Raw genomic sequence first — 23,318 nt, 5'->3', positions numbered from 1 at the left:
AGTCCTAGCAAAATTCCTGCTTGAGAAATTGCTCTTTGCTAAGACGCTATTTTTGTTAATTTTTTTACCATTTTAATTGAAACAATCACAGTAAGGTACTTAATTGTTACCCAGAAATGATTTGATATGGAGATAAAAACAGCTGCATTGAACCTTTAATTTGGGTTTTGTCATTTTCAATACTGCAGATGTAGTCAATTTAATTTGTTCTTATTCTTCCCAAGAAAATCAAGAATGCTAATGACCTTGTCAAACTCAACAAGAGTATGATCATAGATCAAACTGGCAGTAAAAAATACAGTGTTTTCTAACATATTTTTATTGGTGAAGAATACAAGGGTCTATAGAGACTTAATAACGTTCAAGAAAACATGTTTACATCCATGCATGGTCAACACATACTAGGCCTATATGGATTTATCAACAAAATTACACTTAATGTGTCAAATGAGTCTTGTTACTGAAGTGTATGGAGCCCAACCAGAGTCTGAGCAACATTTGAATGACAGACAGTGAAATAATTTACAACAGAAATAAGAACTTAAGCTTAATTAAGAGTGCTCTCTGCTGGCAGAAAGAGAGTTGCATTCTGTATTTGCAATTTATCACATACAGAGACGCTTGAGTGCAGAAATGACCACTCAGACAGATCTGTCACAGGATTCTTCTGGGCAATTTCTCTTCTACCCATGGATTAAAGGGTACAACCTAAACCAAGAGGGGGAAAAACAGGTTACTGTAGCTACTGTGACCATTGTCTGTCAGCTGCGGGATTGTGATACTGGGCTATTTATGCCATTCATCCCTCACCTTGCAGTGTAGCCGTGGACTCTGCCTTATCCTTATCCTTAGCCTCCTCCTCTACTACTAGTTTCTTCTTACTGAGGTGCCGCACCACCATCGTGGCATTGAATGCCCTCTGAAAATATATTGTCCACAGGTACAAAAGTATGCTTTTAGAAAAGGTACATTTTACCACAGTGACAAAGCCATATGTTCCTAGTAAGTGACAAAAATTTACCTCTACCATAGACCACTTAAACTGGTACAACACTTCCACTCATGGGTGGCCAAAAATAACTAACTAACTGAAAGAACAGTTAGAACACTGAGCCACGCATCCAATATAATTTCCCAGTGTGCCTTGCTTTGTTGAGTAAATTGTAGAGTTAACACCCATGACTGTTTGTTAGTGAAATGGTTGTTGAATTTGTTCATTTCCAGTCCTGTGGCCTTCACCAAATGAGTTCCTAGGTGTATGTTCTCATTAAAATTAAGCTCTTTATTTCAATACATTACATATCTCATTAGGAAACTCATGGTTTACAGGCCACACCAGGCCTGCAAGTAGGGTTGCAATATTCCGCTAACTAGAAATAATTTCCTGCTTATTCCCTCCCTTTTCCATGAATCTTCCAACCGGGATTTCTGGAAAACCTGCAAAATTTGGGAATGTTACCAGAATTTTGTAATCCTACCTGCAAGTCACATTATGCTGTCTTGCAAAGTGATATGTAATTCCTATTGGAATCCAGCCAGAGTTTGGATATCCAACAGTTGGAATTTTTATTAACCCGCAACCTGCATTCTTTATGACTGCCAGAGTTAGGAACATTGTATGGAGACTACCTACGCCATTTAAACTGGAACAAACATTTCAATAACAGGTGCAAAAAATCTAACTAACTGATTCGATTCGTTTTGAAAAATGTATGTTATTTATCTTTATGTAGCATAAGATTAATCAATCAATGAATGTATATGGTGGTCCTCTGTAGCTCAGCTGGTAGAGCACGGCGCTTGTAACGCCAAGGTAGTGGGTTCGATCCCCGGGACCACCCATACACAAAAAAAAAAATGTATGCACGCATGACTGTAAGTCGCTTTGGATAAAAGCGTCTGCTAAATGGCATATTATTATTATATTATATATGCAAAAACAAAGTATTCTAAAAAAATTTACCTGCAGTAGAGCATGCTGGCAAATACCGTGAGGGAAAAAAGTATTTGATCCCCTGCTGATTTTGTACGTTTGCCCATTGACAAAGAAATGTTTATTTGGTTTATTTGAACAGTGAGAGACAGAATAACAACAACAAAAATCCAGAAAAACGCATGTCAAAAATGTTATAAATTGATTTGCATTTTAATGAGGGAAATAAGTATTTGACCCCCTCTCAATCAGAAAGATTTCTGGCTCCCAGGTGTCTTTTATACAGGTAACGAGCTGAGATTAGGAGCACACTCTTAAAGGAAGTGCTCCTAATCTCAGTTTGTTACCTGTATAAAAGACACCTGTCCACAGAAGCAATCAATCAGATTCCAAACTCTCCACGATGGCCAAGACCAAAGAGCTCTCCAAGGATGTCAGGGACAAGATTGTAGACCTACACAAGGCTGGAATGGGCTACAAGACCATCGCCAAGCAGCTTGGTGAGAAGGTGACAACAGTTGGTGCGATTATTCGCAAATGAAGAAACACAAAAGAACTGTCAATATCCCTCGGCCTGGGGCTCCATGCAAGATCTCACCTCGTGGAGTTGCAATTATCATGAGAACGGTGAGGAATCAGCCCAGCACATCACGGGAGGATCTTGTCAATGATCTCAAGCCAGCTGGGACCATAGTCACCAAGAAAACAATTGGTAACACACTACACCGTGAAGGACTGAAATCCTGCAGCGCCCGCAAGGTCCCCCTGCTCAAGAAAGCACATATACAGGGCCGTCTGAAGTTTGCCAATGAACATCTGAATGATTCAGAGGAGAACTGGGTGAAAGTGTTGTGGTCAGATGAGACCAAAATGGAGCTCTTTGGCATCAACTCAACTCGCCGTGTTTGGAGGAGGAGAAATGCTGCCTATGACACCAAGAACACCATCCCCACCGTCAAACATGGAGGTGGAAACATTATGCTTTGGGAGTGTTTTTCTGCTAAGGGGACAGGACAACTTCACCGCATCAAAGAGACGATGGACGGGGCCATGTACTGTTAAATCTTGGGTGAGAACCTCCTTCCCTCAGCCAGGGCATTGAAAATGGGTCGTGGATGGGTATTCCAGCATGACAATGACAAAACACACGGCCAACGCAACAAAGGATTGGCTCAAGAAGAAGCACATTAAGGTCCTGGAGTGGCCTAGCTAGTCTCCAGACCTTAATCCCATAGAAAATCATCGGAGGGAGCTGAAGGTTCGAGTTGCCAAATGTCAGCCTCGAAACCTTAATGACTTGGAAAAGATCTGCTAAGAGGAGTGGGACAAAATCCCTCCTGAGATGTGTGCAAACCTGGTGGCCAACTACAAGAAACGTCTGACCTCTGTGATTGCCAACAAGGGTTTTGCCACCAAGTACTAAGTAATGTTTTGCAGAGGGGTCAAATACTTATTTTAAACAGTGCCCAGGCAGGACTAATCTTACCTTCCACTGGCTCTTAGCAAAGTTCTTCTGGATCTGCTCACTGACGGATCCATGTATGTTCTTCTCCAGAGCGGCTCCTCCTGATATCCTGATTCAACAACACGCCCAGCACCAATCAACAAGCCATCAATAGCATTATCATTGAACTTTGGAGTCATAGCCCACTAAGCAAAAACCGGTTGAATCAACGCTGTTTCCACATCATTTCACCCAACTTTTAACTTAAATCCAATGACATGGTGACATGTTTTGTTGATTTCACGTTGAATTCATGTTAGTTGACAACTACAACTCAACCAAATGTAAATCAAAACTAGACATTGAACTGACGTCTGTGCCCAGTGGGATGCTATGTGTACTGTATACTACATGTGATATTGTGATAGACCTACAGGATGCTTTTCATCGAAATCCTAAAGGAAACATAAGGTGATATGCAATCAATATAGATAAAGAAACTTATTGTATTTTGAGCTGCAAGAATCTACTGTATGTTTGGATTCAAGTGATCTATGTTTAAAACTCAACTGCCATGGACATTACAATAGGCTATAGAAATACTTGAAAATATCCCTATTTATCAAAGTACCCATTCATTGTGTATAGAACATCTCATTCTATACTTCAGCTGACCAAAGACATGCACTGATAGTCCTGAGAATTCTTACTAAACGAGTTATAGAAAAGAATACACACATAGATACTAATCTATTTTTAAACTCACCAAAGATGCTTCAAGGCCTGCTCACAATTGTACCTCTTCTCTGGTTCTTTCTGCAACATGCGCAGAATGAAATCTTTTGCTGAACGGAAAAATGTGGAGAGAGACGCAGCATTCAGGAGGACATACAATTTCAAGAAAAAAGAAAGCTAAATTAAAAGCACAAAGAAAAATAAGTAATTATTGCCAAGACAGTGATAACATTGTGTGTCAAATATGTGTGAGATGTGATGTAATGAACTAATACAGGCTAGCTAAAAGGATCTCTCATAGACCAAGGTCATACTGTACCTGAGTTAGAGATTTCATCCCAATATGGGGAGTCAAACTCATATTCAGCCTTTATGATCTGCCTGTACATATGTGACTCACTCTCATCGTAAAACGGAGGGTAGCCACAGAGTCTGGAACATAAAAAATAAATCATTTTAGCACAACATAACTTTTCACACTTGTCTGTTTTAAGTAAACTGTGAGGAATTAACCATTACTATACACTCACAGTATATAGGTGATCACCCCCAGAGCCCATAGGTCCACCTCTTTGCCATATGATTTATGTTGCAGAAGCTCTGGTGCTGCACACAAAATGAAAGAGAAGGTTAATGTATGAGGCTCAAACTGCTTTAATTCTACATGATGAGGATTCAGAGGGGATGTATGTATTTGGGGATCCTCACCCACATACGCAGGGGTTCCACATGCTGTGGTGAGCACCCCCTGCTCCTCCATCTTGGACAGGCCAAAGTCACTGATGACAATCTTGGAATCTTCAGACGGAGTCTGATACAGTAGGTTCTCAGGCTGGAATGATAATAATAGAAGGCCTTAAATCATTGAAAATTAAGCTGTATCTATCAATTACTTGAACACTGCTACCAACCTATAAGCAAATCACATGAGTGTTGATCCCAATTATATTGAGCGCATTGATCATCTACCTTAACCTGTGATCTCACAGATACATTCTATTCTCTTTTATGTTGAGATACTTGGGGGACATATAACAGTAATCCTACAATGCTGTTTATAGTGAGGTTAAGTGGTTTTCTAACAGCTAGTGGACAGTTGTACCTTCAGGTCCCTGTGCACGATGCCCAGCTGGTGGAGGTATTGAACTGCCTCCAGAACCTGCTGTATGACACGGCTGGCATCCCTCTCAGTGTAACTCCCCTTCTCCAGAATACGGTCCAGCAACTCGCCTCCTGTAACACTGTGGTAACAAGCCTTCAATTGCATTGTAAAATATAAGAAATGAACAATTAATCTTGGATTAGATCATTTCAGGGTATCTAAATTCAAATTCCACCACCCACAGAGTCATAACCAGATACAGCTTTGTAGATGTCTCGAAGGTCTCCTCCAATGCCACAATGTTGGGATGGTTGATTCTGAAGGGGAAAAAATGGATACACTCTGAACCATTGTTTTCTTGTCTATTTTGTATTAGCTATAAGTGCAGAGGTGACACTAACCTGCGTAGCACTGCTATCTCATTCTCCAACATGCCTTCTTTGCCCTTTAGCGCCCTCTTGCGGATACACTTGACTGCTACAAGTTTCAGGGTGCGGCGGTGCTGAGCCACGCGTACCTCAGAGAATGATCCCCTGAAACACACCCACATCGTATTAGTAACCATTCATACAGGCTTTCGTTCTCATTGTTTTATTTTGGGATGATAATTATTCATTCATCCGATGAATTGGGATGGCTTCCCCATCTGACAACTCCAGAGGCCTCTGATAGAGAATTGTAATACTTCATAATGGGAAGAATGTGCCATGATTTCAGTAAGCATCAAGGCATCAAGGTAATGGCTCTCACAGAATTGTATGGCAACATAACTGGGTAGTACAGTTCCAAGTAAAGAGCCTTATATCTGTGTGGAAAAGGCATGTAGATCTAATCCTATGTGGCAAAAATATAACAGACACTCACTCTCCTAGCTTCTCTCCCAGATCATACACTGCTGTGATGTCCTCTGCTTTCTTCCTGAATTCCTTCCCCAGAGGCATCTTCAATAGCTTTATGCAATGGGAAAAGAGAAAAACGTAATGCCTCCTTTATTTGAGCAGAAATCACTAATTCACCCAATCCAATTACACTGGTTAGTTGTTTGGCTAAAGACAACCCTAGGGTCTGCACATCTTTAGTATTAGGTTCATATTCTAATGTGAGTAACTTGCCAAATCTTTTTTTTTTTTAAGGTGTTCAAATGAAATGTATCTATCATCATAGCCATCATAAGATAGGTCTGGAAGTAATCTGAATCATCTTTCATTGCTTTGAAGGTTTCTGAGGTTTCCGTCACTTTCCATCGAATGGTCATGTTCCACAGCAAATATGTCTGTACAAGGACTTCACTATTACATTTTCCAACAGTGGAACCAAACATGTTAAATGCAGAATTCAACTTTATAACTTCCCCTCAGCCTCAAGTGCATTTTAAATATATATTTTTATAGTATTCAAAGCCTATAACATACATGTGTTCATAAACCTAATATATTAACTCTAAATAGCATGGCAGAATGACTTGGTCAAATCTAATCTCCTAGTCTAAATAAAAAATGATTATTCAAAGAACCTTTAATCTACCTGTAAAGTCTATACAATATAAAACAAGTGTGTTGTTTGGTTATATGTGGCCAAAAAATTATAGGGTGCGAGTTTACCTGTTGATTGCAGTGGTGGAAAATAATCCTGACTGTCTGTTAGCGGTCTTCACAGTTCTTCTCTCCGTACCTTCGTCACCACTCTCCTTAGCCTCTATGAGCGTTAATTGAAAATCCCCCTTATTTTCCTGAAGCAACCTTGTCCACCCCACCCACACACTAACAGTACAAAAGCTGACTTTTGAAAGAGATAGAGCAGAGAAAAGCGGATAGAGAGAGTAAGGTTGAAAACTGCCTCTCACAGTTACGCAATGCATCAGCTTCAAGAAAACAAGCCATGTGTAAAAGGCTTACTGTCAAGAGGAACTACTCAGTACATTTCTCTGCATCTGGTATATTAAGTTTGGTAGCACTGTTTACAATTTGTCCCAAAATATTATAATAAATGATCAAGGAGAAAGCCATGTGCACCGGTTTACTTGCAAGTTGTCTGAGCCTGTGAAGGAACACCACAGGCTCTGTATTTACATTATGTAACCTGGCTTTTGTCTCTGCAACACCAACCTGCACTGTCCTTCTATGGGCACAGGGTTATCCAGTGAATCTCATCCATCCAATCCATCTGGCACAAAGAACTCAAACAACCCTCTGGCCAGAAGAACAGTCTATCCCACATTCTGCATGCCTTTCATAGCAGAGCTGCAAAACAGAGTAAGATGCATTTATCCTGCAGACACAATCATGCTTCTGAACAAAAATTTAACAAATAATCGGGCTTAATAATTGTGAAATCAAAATCAAATCACAATATATACTGTATACTAATATGAATATGAATATTATTACACTCTCTATTCTAATTTATAATCTGCTGTTAGACACAGTAATCTCACATTTTTAACTGCAGTGTAGAATTCAAACTGTCCTGAGTGATAACTGTCCACATTTCAGGCAGGTTGATATTGTTGTTATTGTGCCATCCAATACTGCCAATGTAAATGTGAATACTATTACAAAATCATCTTTGTGATGTTTGGACATTTTAGCCGCCAGAGGAAAACATCTTATTGGTGTCCTTTAGTAGTGGTTTCTTTGCAGCAATTCGACCATGAAGGCCTGATTCACGCAGTCTCCTCTGAACAGTTGAGATGTGTCTATTTGAACTCTGTGAAGCATTTATTTGGGCTGCAATCTGAGGTGCAGTTAACTCTAATGAACTTATCATCTGCAGCAGTAACTCTGGGTCTTCCTTTCCTGTGGCATTCCTCATGAGAGACAGTTTCATCATAGCGCTTGATGGTTTTTGCGACTGCACTTGAAGAAACTTTCAAAGTTATTGAAATGTTCCGGGTTGACTAACCTTCATGTCTTAAAGTAATGATGGACTGTCATTTCTCTTTGCTTATTTGAGCTGTTCTTGCCATAACATGGACTTGGTCTTTTACCAAATAGGGCTATCTTCTGTATACCCCTCCCACCTTGTCACAACACAACTGATTGGCTCAAACACATTAAGAAGGAAAGAAATTCCACAAATTAACTTTTAACAAGGCACAACTGTTGATTGAAATGCATTCCAGGTGACTACCGCATGAAGCTGGTTGAGAGAATGCCAATAGTGTGCAAAGTTGTCATCATGGCAAAGGGTGGCTAATTTGAAGAATCTCAAATATAAAATATATTTTGATTTCTTTAACACTTTTTTTGGTTACTACATGATTCCATATGTGTTATTTCATAGTTTTGATGTCTTCACTATTATTCTACAATGTAGAAAATAGTAAAAAATAAAGAAAAACCCTGGAATGGGTAGGTGTGTCCAAACTTTTGACTTGTATTCACACCCCTGAGTCAATACATGTTAGAATCACCTTTGGCAACGATTACAGCTCTCAGTCTTTCTGAGTAAATCTCTAAGAGCTTTGCACACCTGGTTTGTACAATATTTGCACATTATTATTTTTTAAATTCTTCAAGCTCTGTCAAGTTGGTTGCTGATCATTGCTAGACAGCCATTTTCAAATCTGCCAAATGTTTTGCAGTTTTAACTTTAGTGCCTTGTTGCAAACAGGATGCATGTTTTGGAATATTTTTATTCTGTACAGGCTTCCTTTTCACTCTGTCAATTATGTTAGTATTGTGGAGTAACTACAATGTTGATCCATCCTCAGTTCTCCTATCACAGCCATTACTGTTTTAAAATCACCATTGGCCTCATGGTGAAATCCCTGAGCGGTTTCCTTCCTCTCCGTAAACTGAGTTAGGAAGGACGCCTGTATTTTTTTAGTGACTTGGTGTATTGATACACCATTCAAAGTGTAATTAAGAACTTCACCATGGGCCTCCCGAGTGGCGCAGCGGTGTAAGGCACTGCATCGCAGCGCTAGAGGCGTCACTACAGACCTGGCTGGCTTCCAGGTTAAGCGAGCAGTGTGTCAAGAAGCAGTGCGGTTTGGCAGGGTCGTGTTTCAGAGGATGCATGGCTCTCGACCTTCGCCTCTCCCGAGTCCGTACGGGAGTTACAGTGATGGGACTAGACTGTAACTACCAATTGGAGGGTAAAAAGTACAAAAAAAATCAAAAATGAACTTCACCATGCTCAAAAGGATATTCAAAGTCTGCTTTTATTTTATGCATCTACCAATAGGTGCCCTTCTTTGTGAGGCATTGGGAAACCTCCTTGATCTTTGTGGTTGAATCTGTGTTTGAAATTCACTGCTCAACTGAGGGACCTTACAAATAATTGTATGTGTGAGGTACAGAGATGAGGCAGTCATTCAAAAATCATGTTAAACACTATTATTGCACATATTAAACACTTATTACGTGACTCGTTAAGCAAATGTTTACTCCTGAACTTATTTAGGCTTGCTATAACAAAGGTGTTGAATACTTATTGACTCAAGACATTTAATATTTTATTAATTTGTAAAAATTCAGAAAAACATAATTCCACTTTGACATTATGGGGTATTGTATGTAGGCCAGTGACAAAAAAAATCTCAATTGAATCCATTTAAAATTCAGGCTGTAGCACAACAAAATTAGGAAAAAGTCAAGGGGTGTGAATACTTTCTGAAGGCATTGTATGCTCACAGGACTACATCTCTTTGATGGTGCCTAAGGCTGTCACAAAGCTAGGTAAAAAAGCATTCCAGTATCCTGCCCCCTGTACTTGGAACAAGCTACAAAAGGACTTGAAATGACAGGAGCTCCTTAACTGATTTTAAAGCCAGGGTAAAATCTATGGTGGAAAATGGTTTAGGGGGCTGTCAATGTTTTGACCCCTAGTTGAACCATTTCTCCCAAAACGAATGTGCCTGTTGAATGTGTAAACTGATGTTTTTAAACTGTAGTGCTTGTGTTTTACAGTGAGGGAAAAAAGTATTTGATCCCCTGCTGATTTTGTACGTTTGCCCACTGACAAAGAAATGATCAGTCTATAATTTTAATGGTAGGTTTATTTGAACAGTGAGAGACAGAATAAGAAAAACGCATGTCAAAAATGTTATAAATTGATTTGCATTTTAATGAGGGAAATAAGTATTTGACCCCCTCTCAATCATAAAGATTTCTGGCTCCCAGGTGTCTTTTATACAGGTAACGAGCTGAGATTAGGAGCACACTCTTAAAGGGAGTGCTCCTAATCTCAGCTTGTTACCTTTATAAAAGATACCTGTCCACAGAAGCAATCAATCAATCAGATTCCAAACTCTCCACCATGGCCAAGACCAAAGAGCTCTCCAAGGATGTCAGGGACAAGATTGTCGACCTACACAAGGCTGGAATGGGCGACAAGACCATCGCCAAGCAACTTGGTGAGAAGGTGACAACAGTTGGTGCGATTATTCGCAAATGGAAGAAACACAAAATAATTGTCAATCTCCCTCGGCCTGGGGCTCCATGCAAGATCTCACCTCGTGGAATTGCAATGATCATGAGAACGGTGAGGAATCAGCCCAGAACTACATGGGAGGATCTTGTCAATGATCTCAAGGCAGCTGGGACCATAGCCACCAAGAAAACAATTGGTAACACACTACGCCGTGAAGGACTGAAATCCTGCAGCGCCTGCAAGGTCCCCCTGCTCAAGAAAGCACATATACAGGGCCGTCTGAAGTTTGCCAATGAACATCTGAATGATTCAGAGGAGAACTGGGTGAATGCATTGTGGTCAGATGAGACCAAAATCGAGCTCTTTGGCATCAACTCAACTCGCCGTGTTTGCAGGAGGAGGAATGCTGCCTATGACCCCAAGAACACCATCCCCACCGTCAAACATGGAGGTGGAAACATTATGCTTTGGGCGTGTTTTTCTGCTAAGGGGACAGGACAACTTCACCGCATCAAAGGGACGATGGACGGGGCCTTGTACCGTCAAATCTCCTTCCCTCAGCCTTCCCTCAGCCAGGGCATTGAAAATGGGTATTCCAGCATGACAATGACCCAAAACACACGGCAAAGGAGTGGCTCAAGAAGAAGCACATTAAGGTCCTGGAGTGGCCTAGCCAGTTTCCAGACCTTAATCCCATAGAAAATCTGTGGAGGGAGCTGAAGGTTCGAGTTGCCAAACGTCAGCCTCGAAACCTTAATGACTTGGAGAAGATCTGCAAAGAGGAGTGGAACAAAATCCCTCCTGAGATGTGTGCAAACCTGGTGGCCAACTACAAGAAACGTCTGACCTCTGTGATTGCCAACAAGGGTTTTGCCACCAAGTACTAAGTCATGTTTTGCAGAGGGGTCAAATACTTATTTCCCTCATTAAAATGCAAATCAATTTATAAAATTTTTGACATGCGTTTTTCTGGATTTTGTGGTTGTTATTCTGTCTCTCACTGTTCAAATAAACCTACCATTAAAATTATAGACTGATCATGTCTTTGTCAGTGGGCAAACGTACGTACAAAATCAGCAGGGGATCAAATACTTTTTTCCCTCACTGTATGTTGTAAATGTTTGAAACTTTGTGTGCTGCTTTCTTGTCCAGGTCTCTTTTGCAAAAGAGATTTGTAATCTCAATGACACTAACCTGGTCAAATTAAGTTTAAAAAAATGACTAAAATCACCAGGAATTCAGCTAAAAATGTGTTTAAAGTAAGAAATCTGTTCTCAGGTATTCCCACAAATAAAAAGAGAGACATATGTGATCGTGTCTCAATGTAATCAAGGTATGAAATTATTGTTTTTTTTCAAATACAAATCGCATTTGGGCTTACTTGTTGTCAATTTGAATTCGACAAATGATTATAATTATGTTTCGGCCCCCTGACCATCCATTCCGACAAACATTGGCCCGCAGCGGAATCTAGTTGCCTACCCCTAGTGTAGAGTAAAAAGGATAACCCATGCTGACTGGTAAGGCATTCCGGATTCATTCTAGATATGCATTCAGTGATGGGAAATGTTTTTTTGGAAACATGTAAATCATAGAACTGGTAAATATTTTGCGGGGTACAAGGGTATAGTGTTCAGTGATTGGAGACCAATGTGTACTGGTCGACCGAGTGAAGAGGCTATGCTGGCACGTGCTATCACTGTCCTCCATCATTTCAACTGTTTCCACCAATGTAGTTGTGACGAAATTAACCTGTTCCATGGAGAGTGTAGTAAAAATCACTTGAGCACTGATAAAATCTGATTGGCATGTCCAGACACAGGTTGCGTGGCTAGGTATTGGATATACTAGCACATATGAATGTTCTCCAAATCAGAACTGAAAAGATGTGACTCCATGTGGTTTTTAGCTGTTTACATCGTTCTAAAAAAACTGAACTGTGTCACAGGAGGACATCTTTTTGAATTGGGTCAATTTTGTGCTTTAATGTAAAAAGAACAAGAAACAACAGTATTAACTTTTCTAAGTATGACCAGTTAAACGGTGTATTTCCTTTGTTAGTAGCTAAATATTTTCAATTTATATCATGAGTAATATTTGAACTAAAAGGTTGCTTGGTTGCATAGTTTAAATGTTTGGCTGATCTTCTCTTGAAGATAAAAACTATTTATTTCCTGTTATAAATTCATCTCAACCAGAGTTAGATGTGCTCCACCTGGCAAGCATGGGTAGTTCCGAGGATCTGAGTCAGAATAAGTAAAAAGTATTATTTTAAAACATCCGAACAGTAGAAAACATAAAGTAAAGTACATTATTCAGAGGTACATTGCCACAGTGAAATGTGTACTCTGTGTCAGTCTTATCTGAACAAGTGCTGTATATATAATAAAGTGCATTTGCATTTGAAAACATGCACTCCAATAGTAATAGGTGTGCTCTGTTAAAATAAATGTGTATGAATGAATAATAAACAACATGGCTTCCAACACAGTCACAGATAACCATGATGTGTTTCTCTATTAGCTGAGTGCTCCAATAACATGTTATTCATACAGTTGAAGTCGTAAGTTTACGTACACTTAGGTTGGAGTCATTAAAACTTGTTTTTCAACCACTCCACAAATTTCTTGTTAACAAACTATAGTTTTGGCAAGTCAGTGAGGACATCTACTTTGTGCATGACACAAGTAATTTTTCCAACAATTGTTTACAGACAGATTATTTGACTTATAATTCACTGTATCACAATTCCAGTGGTCAGAAGTTTACATACACTAAGTTGACTGTGCCTTTAAACAGCTTGGAAAATTCCAGAAAATGATGTCATGGCTTTAGAAGCTTCTGATAGGCTAATTGACATCATTTGAGTCAATTGGAGGTGTACCTGTGGATGTATTTCAAGGCCTACCTTCAAACTTAGTGCCTCTTTGCTTGACATCATGGGAAAATCAAAAGAAATCAGCCAAGAATTCTGAAAAAAAAAATGTTGACCTCCACAAGTCTGGTTCATCCTTGGGAGCAATTTCCAAATGCCTGAAGGTACCACGTTCATCTGTACAAACAATAATATGCAAGTATAAACACTATGGGACCACGCAGCCGTCATAGCGCTCAGGAAGGAGACACGTTCTGTCTCCTAGAGATGAACGTGCTTTGGTGCGAAAAGTGCAAATCAATCCCAGAACAACAGCAAAGGACCTTGTGAAGATGCTTGAGGAAACAGGTACAAAAGTATCTATATCCACAGTAAAACAAGTCCTATATCGTCATAACCTGAAAGGCCGCTCAGCAAGGAAAAAACAACTGCTCTAAAACTGCCATAAAAAAGCCAGACTACGGTTTGCAACTGCACATGGGGACAAAGATCGTACTTGTTGGAGAAATGTCCTCTGGTCTGATGAAACAAAACTAGAACTGTTTGGCCATAATGACCATCGTTATGTTTGGAGGAAAAAGGGGGTTGTTGCAAGCCGAAGAACACCATCCCAACCATGAAGCACGGGGGTGGCAGCATCATGCTGTGGGGGTGCTTTGCTGCAGGAGGGACTGGTGCACTTCACAAAATAGATGGCATCATGAGGAAAGAAAATTATGTGGATATATTGAAGCAACATCTCAAGACATCAGTCAGGAAGTTAAAGCTTGGTCGCAAATGGGTTTTCCAAATGGACAATGACCCCAAGCATACTTCCAAAGTTTTGGCAAAATGGCTTAAGGACAAAAAAGTCAAGGTATTGGAGTGGCCATCACAAAGCCCTGACCTCAATCCTATAGGAAATTTGTTGACTCAGTTACACCAGCTCTGTCAGGGGGAATGGGCCAAAATTTACCCAACTTATTGTGGAAATCTTGTGGAAGGCTACCCGAAACGTTTGACCTAAGATAAACAATTTAAAGGCAATGTTACCAAATATGTGATGAAATAAATAAAAGCTGAAATAAATAATTCTCTACTATTATTCTGACATTTCACATTCTTAAAATAAAGTGGTGATCCTAACTGACCTAAAACAGGGAATTTTTACTAGGATTAAATGTCAGGAATTGTGAAAAACTGAGTTTAAATGTATTTGGCTAAGGTGTATGTGAACTTCCGACTTCAACTGTACTTACCAGATCTGTTTCAACCCAGTCAATGGGTATTTTTCTGAACACTACTGCTGGCTCTCAGTTCTAATTAAGTTTTTGACCTTATGGCCAAATTATTAATTGGAACTTTATGAGAGCAACCAGTAAATGCTCCTTGATTAATGAGCTCAAATAAAGTGCACCATGCTATCCTCACACTCCTTGGGCACAGTCAGCTTGTAGCTATGGCAGACCAACTTATAGTTTTGCCCCTCGTTGTTGTCCCAGTGCTCTTTCCCGGACACTTTGTATCGGACAGCAAATTCCAAAGCAGCTCCAGGTAGCAGGAAAGGAGGAACAGGCAGGTGGAAACGAAAGGTGTCACAATTGAGCTGCTCCTGTGTTCCATCCCAGGACTTGCAGGTGGTAGATACCCAGGAGGCCTTGGTTTCTGAGCTGCACCTCCATTCTGTGAAAGAATAGCGCACGCTCACCTCTTTCTCAAAGCGGAGGTTGAGGACCTGAGTGATCCCGATGATGCCCAGCTCAAAGCACAAAACCCTCTCCAGACAGACTCTCTGCTGGCGCAGGCGGCTGAAGAATTCCGGTCGATCACCGGGTTGCTGAGGGAACACCGGCTTCAGATACGGCAGCGAGATTTCCACGTTTTCACCCCCCGCCAGCTCTGCACCCATCAAAAGCCTGAAGGAGACATGTTGTGGCACAAAGGGGTCCTCTCCGGTTTTGAAAACCTTAACGTCCTCTAGGTCCAGGCCCAGACAGTCTACAAAGCGCACCCCAACATTACGAGTGTGCCTCTTCCTCTCTGTGGAGGAGGACAGAGATTGTGCACGTCTTCGGATAATGGGTTTGGGCATGGGCTCACACGAAAGGCCTCGACTGAACTCCAGTTCCCTGGGTGGAGGGGCTCTTGGGTTGGGTGGGCGGATTGGAACACGCTTCCTTTCCACATCAGCTTTTGATCTGAGCATTTCATTCAGACTGATAGTGAGGTTGGTTCCGGAGGCATTGTTTGAGGCCTTAGGCAGTTCACTATTACATGAGGGAATTCTCTCCTGCCCAATAGTCCAATCCATGCTGCTTAATAAAAGAGGTCCTTCACACCTTATAAAAAAAGGGAAGGAAAACGTTATGGGTGCATAATCTCAAATCTGGTGAGTTTGTGCAATGTAAAAACACAGTCAGGGCATTTATTATACAAACATTTAATAATAATAAGCCATTTAGGAGACGCTTTTATCCAAAGCGACTTACAGTCATGCGTGCATACATTTTTGTGTATGGGTGGTCCCGGGGATCAAACCCACTACCTTGGCGTTACAAGCGCCGTGCTCTACCAGCTGAGCTACAGAGGACCACCATTTCTTCTGCGTTATCTACATTCTTCACCATACGCTTTTGAACACTGAAGCTAAAAACTTCAAATTTTGGCTCTGTGTCAGTGTTGTACTGGATAGTCTCATGGAAATTTGGTGCCACGTTCACGTGCTAGTCGGAAATAGGAAACTCGTAAATATCCAACTTGCTAACTGGTTGAACGCGGCACGTATATATAACCAGTTAGCAAGTCGAACATTTCTGAGTTTCTTATTCTGACTAGCATGTGAAAGGGGCACAAATATTACACACTTTGCTAGCTTTTTCTTTTTCCGAATTGACAGGCATTATGCATACTCAATCATGAAAATGATAATGCAATATATACCCATTTATGAAAATAAATTGCAAACATGATATTGATTTATCATTTGCCCATTTTCTCCTATATGAAACATTTGATCTCAATACAGTTTTCTGTTTCCAAATCTAGAATCTGTAACAAACAGAGTGGACTACGTTTTGTAGACCTTACCATTGGACAAAGTTTCTAAAAAATGTTGTTTAGAAGGAGTGCAAGGGTGAATTGAGTTATTGCACACGCGCACTTCACAGAGTAGGCGTTCCCTAACAGAAATATGCAAATATATGCTAGAATGGATAGTTATAAACATCTTTAGCTATATGCTTCCAGACTTCCAGTCATTGCACTAACGCTAGTTAGTAATGGCTTGCAACACTACCTTCAACTTCCTTCAAACTGCATGCAGAGACATTAAAATGGTAGACCTATCCATGAGTTCATCTGACTCTTGGTAAGTAGAACAATTTCACACTATCCCTTTAACTATTCAAATGGAAGGCCTAGATGGGCCTAACTAAAGTGATTTTATTTCTAAATGGCAAAACAGATGTATGAAAATACGCTCAAATAGAAGGTGACATTATGCACTGTCGCCTCATATTCATAATTTGATCTCGAATCCAAAATGGTAGAATAGGCCCATCGAGACATTTTATATTTAGCTTCACTGTCCAAATACATATCGTATAATATGCACAAAAAAGAGCCAGTGTAAAACAAACAATTCATGGTGCGACTAGACTGGGCTACAAAACATCTGACTACAGTCACCAAAAGCCGGTCAGATGTACTGCCAAATTCTCTAGAACGACATTGGAGGCAGCTTATGGTACAGAAATTAACATAGAATTATCTGGCAACAGCTCTCGTGGACATTCCTGCAGTCAGCATGCCAATTGTATGATTCCTCCAAATTTGAGACATCTGTGGCAAAACTGCACATTTTAGAGTGGCCTTTTATTGTCCCCGGCACAAGGTGCACCTGTGTAATGATCATGCTGTTTAATCAGCTTCTTGATATGCCACACCTGTCAGGTGGATGGCTTATCTTGGCAAAGGATAAATGCTCACTAAGCAGGGATGTAAACAAATTTGTGCACAACATTTGAGAGAAATAAGCTTTTTGTGCGTATCGAAAATGTCTGGGATCTTTTATTTCAGCTCATGAAAAATGGGACCAACACTATACATGTTGCGTTTATATTTTTGTTCCGTATAGCTGGCTAGCTGAAATATGCTAGTGTTTGTTCTCATTGCCAAACTTCATAAATACTGCATCCTAAACTTCCAAACTCCTTTGCTAGTTATACAATCATGTAACTAAGAAATCCGTTGGAAAGAAAAATTATTTACTGTTTTATTGTTTTGTTGAATAGTCATGACCAATCGTGTAGGGCTAATTTTTTTTAGGTGAGGGAGTGCCAAAAAAAATGCTCATGATGTCATAATTTCCTCAATCAAAGTTTGTACAGACAGATGTAGCCAATTTAATAGCCTACCATTATAGAAAATGCAATTGCAACGTCTACCCATGCCCACACATATTGTCTCAAGAAATGTTTCTATTTTGAATACCCTCAAACACCAAGTTACGCATAGGCTACCGAATTTCAAAATATGTCATCATCACTGTCAATCATGAATGATAATTCTTCACCTTTTACCAGTGGAATGTCCGAACTGCATCTCCATGCATTCATTTGATTGATCTCAATCAGTTTCATGGGAATATGCATTTAGATCCTCTTCAATTACTGTTCCGTGAGCGAATTTGAGCAGATGGTGTTAAACTATTTGCCTTTATTGTATTTTGTTTCAAAGTATATATAGTTCCGCATATACAGTGCATTCGGAAAGTATTCAGACTCCTTCACTTTTTCATGTTACAGCCTTATTCTAAAATGGATAAAATTGTTTTCAATCTAAACACAATACCAAGGATCAAGGATCTCTCTGTACTTTGCTCCGTTCATCTTTCCCTTGATCCTGACTAGTCTCCCAGTCCCTGCTGCTGAAAACCATCCCCACAGCACGATGCTGCCACCACGCTTCACCGTAGGGATGGTGCCAGGTTTCCTCCAGACGTGACGCTTGGCATTCAGGCCAAAGAGTTCAATCTGGTTTCATCAGACCAGAGAATACTCTTTCTCATGGTCTGAGAGTCCTTTAGGTGCCTTTTGGCAAACTCCAAGCGGGCTGTCATGTGCCTTTTACTGAGGAGTGGCTTCTGTCTGGCCACTTACCATAAAGGCCTGATTGGTGGAGTGCTGCAGAGATGGTTGTCCTTCTGAAAAGTTGTCCCATCTCCACAGAGGAACTCTGGAGCTCTGTCAGAGTGACCATCTGGTTCTTGGTCACCTCCCTGACCAAGGCCCTTCTACCCTGATTGCTCTGTTTGGCCGGGCGGCCAGCTATAGGAAGAGTGTTGGAGGTTCCAAACTTCTTCCATTTAAGAATGATGAAGGCCACTGTGTTCTTGGGGACCTTTAATGCTGCAGACATTTTTTGGTACCCTTTCCCAGATCTGTGCCACGACACAATACTGTCTCGGAGCTCTAGGGACAATTCCTTCGACCTCATGGCTTGGTTTTTGCTCTGACATGCACTGTCAACTGTGGGACCTTATATAGACAGGTGTGTGCCTTTCCAAATCATGTCCAATCAATTGGATTTATCACAGGTGGACTCCAATCAAGTTGTAGAAACATCTCAAGGATGATCAATGGAAACAGGATGCATCTGAGCTCAATTTCGAATCTCATAGCAAAGGGTCTGAATACTTATGTAAATAAGGGGTTTCTGTTTTTTATTTGTAATAAATTTGCAAATCAATTAGAAACCTGTTTTTGGCTTTGTCATTATGGGGTATTTTGTGTAGATTGATGAGAAAAAAATATTGAATCCATGTTAGAATCCATTTTAGGCTGTAACGTAACAAAATGTGGAAAAAGTCAAGGGGTCTGAATACTTATCGAATGCACTGTATGGTTAGCTTCATCCTAAAATCTAATTCGAAATTAGGTGTTTTTGGTGTAACAGTAACGTTATATATCTACTATGCTTGGTATTATATTCGGTTCTGTTATGTAAAATGATAATCATTGTGATCTTGCAAGAGATTGATTCATCTTTGATCTAACTTTACTAAACAAGCACCATTGTGAGAAGTGATCATTTTCTATTTGTAATAATAATAATAATAATAATAATAATAATAAGTGATGAGTATGACTATTAGGCGTAGGCAACAGATCTTGATGAGATGTCATTTTAAGGGATTGGAGCGCCCTTCGTGGTGCTGAAAGGACAGCGCCAGGATCGTGCAACGACGTTACAGAAGTTTAACCAACCTGTGGTGCTGAAGGATAGCTCTGCCATTCGGCCAGTTCAGGAACAAACAACATGAATTAGCAGTAGGCCTATAGCCTAATAGTCCTACGACTACGTGGTATAGCTATTTGAAGGCTATAGCCTAATGTAAATACAAATACATAGATTAATATCATTGCACTGTTTACGAGGATAGCTTTATTGCGAGTAGGCATTTTGTGTAGCTTACATGCTGTAACATAAATCAACTTTGATTAGCTTGAACAGATGGCTACAATATACCCTTTTACAGAATAAAAGAAAGCAAGAGGTGAACTATCCAGTCATAGAATTTATTTGCATAGATTAAACATGCTATCAAATCAATTGACCAAGTAGTGAACATTAATTCTTACTACAGGGGCCTACCGAGTGGCGCAGCAGTCTAAGGCGTCACTACAGACCCGGGTTCGATCCCAGTCTGTGTCACAACCGGCCGTGACCGGGAGTCCCATAGGGCGGCGCACAATTGCCCCAGCGTCGTCCAGGTTAGGGGAGGGTTTGGCCGGGGGGGCTTTACTTGGCTCATTGCGCTCTAGCAACTCCTTGTGGTGGGCCGGGTGCCTGCAGGCTGACTTTGGTCATCAGTTGAACAGTGTTTCCTTTGACACATTGGTGCAGCTGGCTTCCGGGTTAAGCAGGCAGGTGTTAAGAAGCACGGTTAGGCGGGTCATGTTTCGGAGGACCCTCTCCTGTGCCCGTTGGGGAGTTGCAGCGATGAGACAAGATCGCAATTGGATATCACGAAAAAGGGGGTCGAAAAAATAAATAAAACAATAGTAAACAAACAAAAAAACGTACTACTTAGAATTGCAGGAAATTCATTTTAAAACAGCCATAAATCAAGCTTTAGGTGTGGTGTATTCACGCATCTCAATAAACTATAACCTAAATGCATTATTACCTTCAACTTGGCCCAATTCACATTTCCAATTGCCCACCTTGACTTACCAAGCTAGAATGGGCCCTGCATCCCAACCAACAGCCAATGTAGGCTAAATATCCCAAGCAAGGCTACAGCAACTTTCAGAGAGTGTCAGGCCACTCTGGTTTGGGTGTCCTCGGCAGAACGGTGCATGTCACCATAACCAAGTGGTCATGTCGTTCTGGGTTCCACTGGCAAGAGGGGTCCATGGAGTTTTATGAACATCAAGGCAGATTTATGATGAATTAGGATTAATTTTTTTATGTTCTGATTGGCCAAAGTGGTCAAGCCGACGGGCCTCTGCAGTGCACACACGTATCCTATAGTTCTTCATCATTCTCACCACCGCCAGAGAGAAGACCGGGAATAAACCACCATTTACCTACCCCTAGGCTGCTATACATATTTATTGGGCTGTCATTCTATCGTTTTTCATGGAATTTCAGTGGTAATTAAATATTATTTATTTAGAATTTATCAGAATACATTTTCCAGAAATAGTTTTACCAGCTCCATGTATTCTCAAATTGAAAAAAAGTGAGGGAGCACTACACCCCTGGTCATGACTGGTTCGAAATATATGTTGTAAGACAGTGGCGAAGGATATCAATACTACTTAACGCGGATCCAAGTTCAGTTGTAAGATCCACTGGCGTCGTTGGCGTGGAGTGAATTGGATGTTTCTGACTGATCTTGAAACTGTGACAACGGGCAGCCTCTCCCGCTTGGCTCGATGGGATATGTAGTGATTTTGCCAACACAGCCAGTTATGAACACAGTCTTGTACCCTAGCCTCTTTTAGAATCTGAGAGTGAAATACTTACACTCTCGTCTCTTACATGTAGGCACAGCATTCCCGAACAGTCCCATTTTAAGTAAAAATGTTGAACAAACATCCTTTCAACTTACTTTACCTGTTGTCCGCCGATTTTGTCCCTATGTCGGAGGTAATCTGAGACAAAATATCCACAGGGAAGCATTATCAATCCGACCTTCAGTATGTTAGCCTGTATATTGGTTTTTCGCATGAGACAAACACTTGTACAATATGGCCGAGCCTAACCAAACATTGTCCCACGCAACCAGCTGGCAAATTTTACAAACACTTCCAGCTGATTGCAAGGAAACGTGCTTCGGTTGACTACATTCGGTTACATTAGGCTATTGTTTACATATTATTCATCACGCACAATGCATCAGATTCAAAATGCAAGTGACAGAACCTACCACTGCAGCAAAAAGTCGGGTAAATAACAATTTCCTGTGGATACCCCATCTCCACCTCCTACTGTCAAAAAGACCAACAGCACTGACAACAGTAAAAATAATTGTATCTAACATTCTGGCTTGTAGAGACTCTTGCATATTTTTTAGGCAGACTTCTTTCAGACTGAATATCCCTGGTTTAACAATGGTAACAGTCTGATGGTAGTGAGAGGAAGCCCAGTGGCCAGCAGTGGGAGGAGATGGATTTTGGCCGACATTCTGCACATTTTCTCATCGATGAAACATTTGATCTCAATACAGTTTCCTGTTCCCAAAACTTGAATATGTTTTGAACAGAGTGGACTAAGTTTTGTAGACTTTAACCTTTGCCAAAGTTTTTTTTTTTATCGCGTTGTTTAGAAGGTGCGCAAAGGCGAATTTAGTTATTGCAGACGCGCACTTCATCGCGTAGGCGTTCCCTAACGGAAATATGCAGATGTCTGCTAGAACAGGCATATAGGATCTCGCTAGCTCGTGCTTGGCTCTGCCCACCTCCTTGCTTGTTCTGACCACTGACTGATTTGTTTCCATCGGAAACGACAGGCTGTGGTCTATCTTGGTTTAGTTATAAAAATATTTGCTTTCGTATTTGTTGATTCAATCAGACTTTATTAATATAATCTACAAATCACCTTACATCATAATGACCCATTATTATTTGTAGATCAGCCAGTCAGTCACAATTTACCGATGATACATCACGGTTTTGTTACTCTCGAACACTGCGTCGGTATTTGTAGAGTGACTTCAATTTCAGACAGAAAGGAAGAGTGGGCGTATCTTTGTACAGTCTATGGCGTATCCTCGCGAGTCAGGAAATAAATATTATATTCTTATGTTGATCCCTTGAAATGGTTGGCTTATTCAATAAAAACGAATGAACAAATCACAGCAGCTCACCATTTGTACGATGCATGTAGGGATTGTCAAGTAGGCTATATTTGTAGGTTGAAGCCGAAGACTGATCCTCCATTTACTAGCAGCCTAGATAATTCGTAGGTTGGCCCGTTCGCGTGCGTGTGATTACGCGGACTGATTCGCACAACATGTGGGTAAATACTCATGTAGCGGACACACAGTAGGCCTATCCCGGATGGGAAACTCACGTTGTAGATCATCGAAGATGCGCGCACATACTTTAATTTTGCCATGCCCAATGACAGACCTGATTTTATCAGGTAGTCGTACGGGAAATGCAGTGGTTGATCTCATGACAGTAATATTTGTCAGCGTTCTAGTGTGAATTTAAGATAACATAAATGTACCTACTGAACCTGAAACACATTTAAGCGTTTGTATGGTTAAGGATTAAATACAGAAAACAATCCAGCATTTGTGTGTTTAAAGCGTCACAGTTGTAATGACTACAATTCCCACAATGCTCCTCTCTGCTAACAC

The 23,318-nt window shown here is 40.6% G+C and overlaps 2 protein-coding genes across 3 annotated transcripts; both read right to left on the bottom strand.

The window, feature by feature from the left end:
* Positions 1–303: 303 nt before the first annotated feature.
* LOC121538366 (calcium/calmodulin-dependent protein kinase type 1) lies at positions 304–22,894 on the bottom strand. 2 transcript variants are annotated; one of them, XM_041846296.1, is made up of 14 exons: positions 22,821–22,894; positions 7,320–7,454; positions 6,816–6,909; positions 6,079–6,164; positions 5,616–5,747; positions 5,457–5,531; positions 5,215–5,353; positions 4,821–4,944; positions 4,643–4,718; positions 4,432–4,544; positions 4,144–4,222; positions 3,420–3,507; positions 811–919; positions 304–708 (listed from the first exon to the last, which is right to left on the bottom strand). In XM_041846296.1, exons 4-14 carry the CDS (start codon positions 6,153–6,155, stop codon positions 695–697), a joined length of 1,026 nt encoding a protein of 341 aa, XP_041702230.1. In that variant the 5' UTR covers positions 6,156–6,164; positions 6,816–6,909; positions 7,320–7,454; positions 22,821–22,894; the 3' UTR covers positions 304–694. The 2 variants fall into 2 exon arrangements, with proteins under 2 accessions (XP_041702230.1, XP_041702231.1); XM_041846297.1 differs by lacking the exons at positions 7,320–7,454; positions 22,821–22,894 and adding an exon at positions 7,110–7,297.
* ppp1r3da (protein phosphatase 1, regulatory subunit 3Da) lies at positions 14,635–22,899 on the bottom strand. The gene is made up of 2 exons (XM_041846298.1): positions 22,821–22,899; positions 14,635–15,783 (listed from the first exon to the last, which is right to left on the bottom strand). Exon 2 carries the CDS (start codon positions 15,753–15,755, stop codon positions 14,847–14,849), a length of 909 nt encoding a protein of 302 aa, XP_041702232.1. The 5' UTR covers positions 15,756–15,783; positions 22,821–22,899; the 3' UTR covers positions 14,635–14,846.
* Between the last annotated feature and the right edge of the window lie 419 nt (positions 22,900–23,318).

The sequence above is a fragment of the Coregonus clupeaformis genome, chromosome 24 (assembly GCF_020615455.1).
Source record: "Coregonus clupeaformis isolate EN_2021a chromosome 24, ASM2061545v1, whole genome shotgun sequence".
NCBI classification, from domain to species: domain Eukaryota; kingdom Metazoa; phylum Chordata; class Actinopteri; order Salmoniformes; family Salmonidae; genus Coregonus; species Coregonus clupeaformis.
The sequence above is the reverse complement of the archived record's forward strand: the minus strand, read 5'-3'. Positions and strand labels throughout refer to the sequence as shown.

What these genes read in the sequence shown, in the direction of transcription:
- LOC121538366 (XM_041846296.1), bottom strand. Translation starts at nt 6,155, where the DNA reads ATGCCTCTGGGGAAGGAATTCAGGAAGAAAGCAGAGGACATCACAGCA. An exon ending in CTGTATCTGGTTATGACTCT is followed by an intron (nt 5,354 to 5,456) that starts GTGGGTGGTGGA and finishes TTGTTACCACAG; the next exon opens with TGTTACAGGAGGCGAGTTGC. An exon ending in GGATGAAATCTCTAACTCAG is followed by an intron (nt 4,223 to 4,431) that starts GTACAGTATGAC and finishes TTTTCCGTTCAG; the next exon opens with CAAAAGATTTCATTCTGCGC.
- ppp1r3da (XM_041846298.1), bottom strand. Translation starts at nt 15,755, where the DNA reads ATGGATTGGACTATTGGGCAGGAGAGAATTCCCTCATGTAATAGTGAA.